The sequence below is a fragment of the Etheostoma spectabile genome, chromosome 17 (genome assembly GCF_008692095.1).
Source record: "Etheostoma spectabile isolate EspeVRDwgs_2016 chromosome 17, UIUC_Espe_1.0, whole genome shotgun sequence".
NCBI lineage: Eukaryota > Metazoa > Chordata > Actinopteri > Perciformes > Percidae > Etheostoma > Etheostoma spectabile.
In genome coordinates this window covers 1,911,612-1,917,241 of record NC_045749.1, presented here as the reverse complement: position 1 = coordinate 1,917,241, position 5,630 = coordinate 1,911,612, and the positions used below count along the sequence as shown (strand labels likewise).

At 41.5% G+C, this 5,630-nt stretch overlaps 1 protein-coding gene across 1 annotated transcript in view; it reads right to left on the bottom strand.

Annotated features, from left to right (window-relative positions):
- Window positions 1-1,245, bottom strand: part of hectd2 (HECT domain containing 2) — a 62,047-nt gene extending 60,802 nt beyond the window's left edge. The window contains 1 exon segment of the mRNA XM_032541664.1: window positions 706-1,245. Within this exon segment, the coding sequence (XP_032397555.1) occupies window positions 706-789 (84 nt within the window). The 5' untranslated portion in view covers window positions 790-1,245.
- Window positions 1,246-5,630: the final 4,385 nt, after the last annotated feature.

Here is a 5,630-nt window from a genome sequence, read left to right as displayed (position 1 = left end):
CCCCCCCCCCCCCCCCCCTACAAAACTGTCTGACTACCTGTTACTGGTTGTTATGTTCAAAGTTTCTAATTTATTCAATAATTGCTTAAATTGTTCAACAAAAGTTTTGTGTTGGAGTTTGTAACATTCCAAAACTTTCACTTTGACTGAAAGATTTCATGCTTTTTGCTGTAAATGCATAACGGTTCCAAATATCGCTTTCATTAACTACTTATAATTGGTATATCGGCCTTGAGAAACCAGTGTTGGGCGATCCCTTATGCAGATGATCATGCCGTGTTCCCTAATTATGTGTTCCGTTGTTTGCATTGTGGTTTTTATAAAAAAAAAAAAGCCAAAACTGAACAAATCATTACAGTAAATCAAGAAGCATTATTTAGACTTGTATCGCAAGTAACAAAGTGTTTTGAAAGGAAATTGATTTTTTGCAAAGGATGAATGTAAAATTGCCTGTAGTTCAATGCTCTCTACAGTTTATACATAGACTAAAATTGTTATTTCTAATTTGAAATAAACAAAACAAAAAAAAGAAGACGCATATTGCATGCTATGTTGCTGTTTCCTTTCCCATTTTGACTTATACTACTATCAATGTACTCCTATTATTTCTACTAACACAACCTTATTTGTGCACATCAAAGAGAGAACTGAAGGTGTAAATCACTTTGTTGGACTATGAATGAGGAGAAAAGGCGGTTTTCTTACAGCAGGAGCGGAGCTGTTGTAAATTGGTGGAAGCCTCTCTCTTTCCCTCTCAACTCCTGACAGCGAAAATTGTTCTCCATCCATCCTCTCGGCGTGGAAGAGCGGAAAAAGTTGTTGTTTTCTCCCTCCCTCCGTGGAAAGAGTCAGTCCTCTGCAGCCTCTGTGTTTCTGCACATGTTTTTCCCAGAGCTGCCGGTCTGTCTGCTCGCTCTGCTCCGGTATTCCACGGTTAATCAGGCACGTTCACATCCTCCAAGAAACGGGAGTGAAGTCTACCTTCGTCGGACAGGTGGGCTCTCCGTTACGCGCACAGCCTGGCGCGCAAACGTCTCCAAAAAGCAGCACGTAGTGTCTCCGTGGGAAAGCTTAAAGAGTGGGAAGTTTTGTTCGTTTTAAAAATTAGTTTTTTTATTTAAAAAAAAAACACGTTCAGGGTTAGTTATTGACCGCTTCTCCTTCTCCTTCTCCTCCGTCTCTCCCTCTCTGCGCGTCGCCTGTCGGGAAAGCAGCAGCGCTGCGGGCCGGCGCCATGTTTGGAGGAGGAGGAGGCGCCTAGAGAGAGAGAGAAAGAGAGAAAGAAAGAGAGAGAGAGAGAGAGAGAGAGAGAGACTAACGGGAAATAGTAGCTTTGGATACACAATAAAAGGGGGAAAGACAATGTTTATAGTGAACATAAAGAAAGAAAGAAAGAAAGAAAGAAAGAAAGAAAGAAAGAAAGAAGTGAGTAAGAAAGAAAAATACAAATAAACAAAGACAAAGAAAGAAAGACAGACATGAAGAAAGAAAGAAAGAAAGAAAGAAAGAAAGAAAGAAAGAAAGACAAAGATAAAAAGAAAGCATAAAAGACATAATGAATGAATGAAAGAAAGAAAGAAAGAAAGAAAGAAAGAAAGAAAGAAAGAAAGAAAGAAAGAAAGAAAGAACTGAGGGAATCAAACAAATACAATAAGAGCACAAATAGAAATGAGTAAAGTATGACCCAAGGAAGAACACAGAATATATTCAATGTCAGGAATAATAAAGTAAAACTATAATTTAATACAAATGAACTTCTAACTTAAAAATCCACATAAGGACCCATGTTGGGGGGGGGGGGTGGGGGGTAGATGGATCAAACAACACAGGACTGTAACCTAGGAGACCGGGGTTCATGTCCTGGATGTCCTGTGTTGGTATTCAAAATCTAACTCCAGACAGCTAGCTGGACTCTCTGTCCAATCAGAGGTTGCACGACTAAAACTACCTCTGAACGTCCACATGTTCCACCAAGACAAGTTCCTTCCTGAGACTTTGCAGAGGCACCATGGCTCTGTCCGGCGCTTAGCATCGCCCAAGATGATTGTGATTGGTTTAAAGAAATACCAATAAACCAGAGCATGTTTTTCCCCCGTCCCAGAATGCTGTGTGGACTAACCAGACCTTCCTCCACAGCGCTGTGAAAGAAGGTCCGTCTAGTCCACAGACTACATAAACCCTGATTTGTTGACTTGTGATTGTATGAATTTTTCAAATCTTTTTCCGACTTCTTTCTTTTTATGTTGCCCTGTACCCAGGCTTTTAATTTGACAGCAGTGTGAGGAAGTGATGTGCTGTGATCCCCTCGGTCTTCACTGTGTGGCCCTGCAGACTCTGCGTCATGACTGCAATTTAACTTCTGTCCATAATTAGTGAGAAACAGGATCCGGGCTGCAGGCCAACTTGCACCGAACATAAAGAAACTGAAAGGCTCCTGATGTCGCAAATCTGTGTGTGTGTGTGTGGTTTCTTGGTATAGTTACAGCTTCACTGTTACTGCAGGTCCTGGAAAAGCCTTGAAGACAGTTTTAGATTTGACATTCTTGTAATGACAACTGTGATTGTTGCTGTTGTTCAGTTGTATTTCGTAGAAGGTCTGCAGCGCCGTGGAGGACGGTCCGGCTATGGGAGACTAGATAAACCCTGATTTATTGACTTGTGACTGTATGAATTTTTCAAATCTTTATCCCACGTCTGTTTCTTTTCATGTTACCCTATACACAGGCTTTTAATTTGACAGTAGTGAGACTGTGTGCAGGACTCTCAGCTTTAGGAAGTCAAAGTACAGCAGTACTTCTTTAGTCTAGAAAAATTTGCTTTGGTTTATTGGCGTTTCTTTAAACCAATCACTATCGCCTTGGGCGGAGTGAAGCGCCGGACAGAGCCACGGTGCTGCTGCAAAATAGCCTGGAGAAGGAACTTGTTTTGGTGGAACGTGTACGTTTTAGTTGTTTTAGTCGTGCAATAGAAAACTCTGATTGGACAGATAGTCTAGCTAGCTGTCTGGATTTACCCTGCAGAGATCTGAGGACCAGGTAACCATAGTCCTCAGATTGGACAGATAGTCTAGCTAGCTGTCTGGATTTACCCTGCAGAGATCTGAGGACCAGGTAACCATTGTCCTCAGATCTATCGGAGGTTAGAACGTCAACACATAGGACAGGGACGGACATCTGGCTTCACTGGAGTTATCTTGGAAATGAAACGTCATGGATATAGACTAACGTCCACTGACTGGCTCAGTCTCACTCCTCATGAATCTGACAGAGAGAGTTGAACCGGAGTAGAGAAGACTATAGGACCGGTTGGCAGAGGGGAAACGCTGCAGTATTTTTAACCCACATAAGCATCAAAGCTGCTGACCTAGACAAGTTTCTAATGTCTGGGCACTCCTGGAGAAAATTGCCAAACAGAAAGAAAAAAAAGCAAAGAAAAACAGAAGCCTGCCTCCAGGTTTTCCGCCAGTATCCTAGAGAAGGTCCTGCACAAGAACAAGTTAAAGAATAAAATCTCTACCTCTCCACTCACTGCAGATAAACACACATGCATTCAACTTAGTCACGTCAAGTGTTGAATATGGAAACATAATAAAGCTCAAACCAAGTGTTCAGATCCTTTCCTTCAGTAAAAGTACTAATACCACCCTGTAAAAATACTCGGTTACAACAAAAGCTCACTCCAACAGTTCGAAATCAAATAGAAAAATGGATTTAAGTGTATCCAGAGCATATATTTAGAAGAAGAATTACATTGTCCATTAAGTGCATACTGCAGATGGATATGCATGCACGTACGCACACACGCACACACACACACACACACACACACACACACACACACACACACACACACACACACACAAAAAGAGGCAGCTCCGCTGTGTGTGCGTCTTATTTTCTGTATTTTTGTGAAAACCAAAAAAAAAATGTACGATAAAGAATGTAATTATTTTTTTACTTGACACTAAGAAAAGTACTACAATGAAGTGTATTCAATGTTAGTAAATGTTACTCAAGTAAAAGTATGTAAGTATTGTGAGGAAAATGTAGTTAAAGTAATACAAGTAAAAGTACTTGATGGAGAAACATTCTCACATTTTAAGAAACGATCCGAACAGTTGAGTGTTTTGGCTGCAGGAATCTTTACGTGTAAAGTAACTAGTAAGTAGAGCTGTCAGATTAATTCAGTGGAGTAAAAAGTACAATATTTCTCTCAGAAATGTAGCAGTAGAAGTCGAAAGTGGCTTGAAAATTAAAGACAAACTCAAGTAAAGTACAAGTACCTCAACATTTGGACTTAAGACTGGAGTAATCTGAATCTGAATCAGAATCAGCTTTTTTCGCCAGGTATGTGGACACATAGATACAGATACACACTAATACATACACACAATATGTGTCTGTGAGAAAGGAGGACGGTTCATCCGCTGTGATCCCTGCGAGTTTGCACTGATGTGAGAACACAGAGGAGCCGAAGGGGAGGGAGGCATCGGTTGTCGGAGGAATATTTGGTTTGATTCATAGCAACGCCTCAAACTGTGGGACGAGAGGGGGGGTGGGGGGGGGTGGGGGGGGGGGGGAGGGAGGGGAGAGAGAGTGCAGAACGAACATCTGGGAGAAAAAAAGAAGCAGCAGAATTGTCACACACACACACACACACACACACACACACACACACACACACGCGCCTTTCCTCAAAAAAACGGAGTGGAGAGGGAGAGAGGTTACTCCAGTTCAACTCAGATCCAGAGAAAGAGAGAGAGAGAGAGGGAGACAGACAGGAAGACGGAGAGAGACAGAGAAAGAGAGATGGAGAGAGCGAGAGAGAGACAGAGAAAGAGAGATGGAGAGAGCGAGAGAGAGACAGAGAAAGAGAGACGGAGAGTGCAAGAGAAAGAGAGAGAGAGAGAGAGAGACAGAGAGAGAAGGAGAGTGTGTGGGAGGGAGGAGGGTGAACGGTGCACCCATTTCCTGCACATGAGGGTGTGTTCCTGTGACCGTTCTGAACATTTCAGCACACACGAGTGTGTCAGAAGAAAGAAAAGCAGAAAGTAGTGAAAGTAAAAACAAGGGAAAACTACATCAAATTTATGTATAAAAATAAATAATTAAATAAATAAACAAGCAAAAACCAACCGCCAAGTGAACGTAGGCTACAGACTAATGGCATAAAAGGAAATGTGTTAAACATGTAAGAAAGGGAACAGAAATGAAGACAGAGAAACATGTCCATCCTTCTTTTTTCTTGTGAAGGTCTTATTTTTCATCTTGTCGGACAGGTGAAGCAATTACTGAACATCCAGTTATTCATCTTTAATGCAGACCACTTGTCTTCTTCCAACACAAGATGGTGCCGTTTACCCATGATTCCCATTCATTTCAGTCAGCACAGTAGTTGTAGTTGTTCTCGGTGCCGCATTATGACATATGTCACTGTGACTGACCTCGGTCTAATGTACAGTAGCTCAGCGTGAATTTATTCAGGAAGACCTAACTATTAATCCATGTTCTCCTAAATCAATTCAGCTGTTACCCTAATAAATGTATATCTTATCATGCATGTTATCATAAATGTTGCATATCTGCAACTAGTCTCTCCTGATTGAAATGTATCTCAGTGTAAATCCTTTC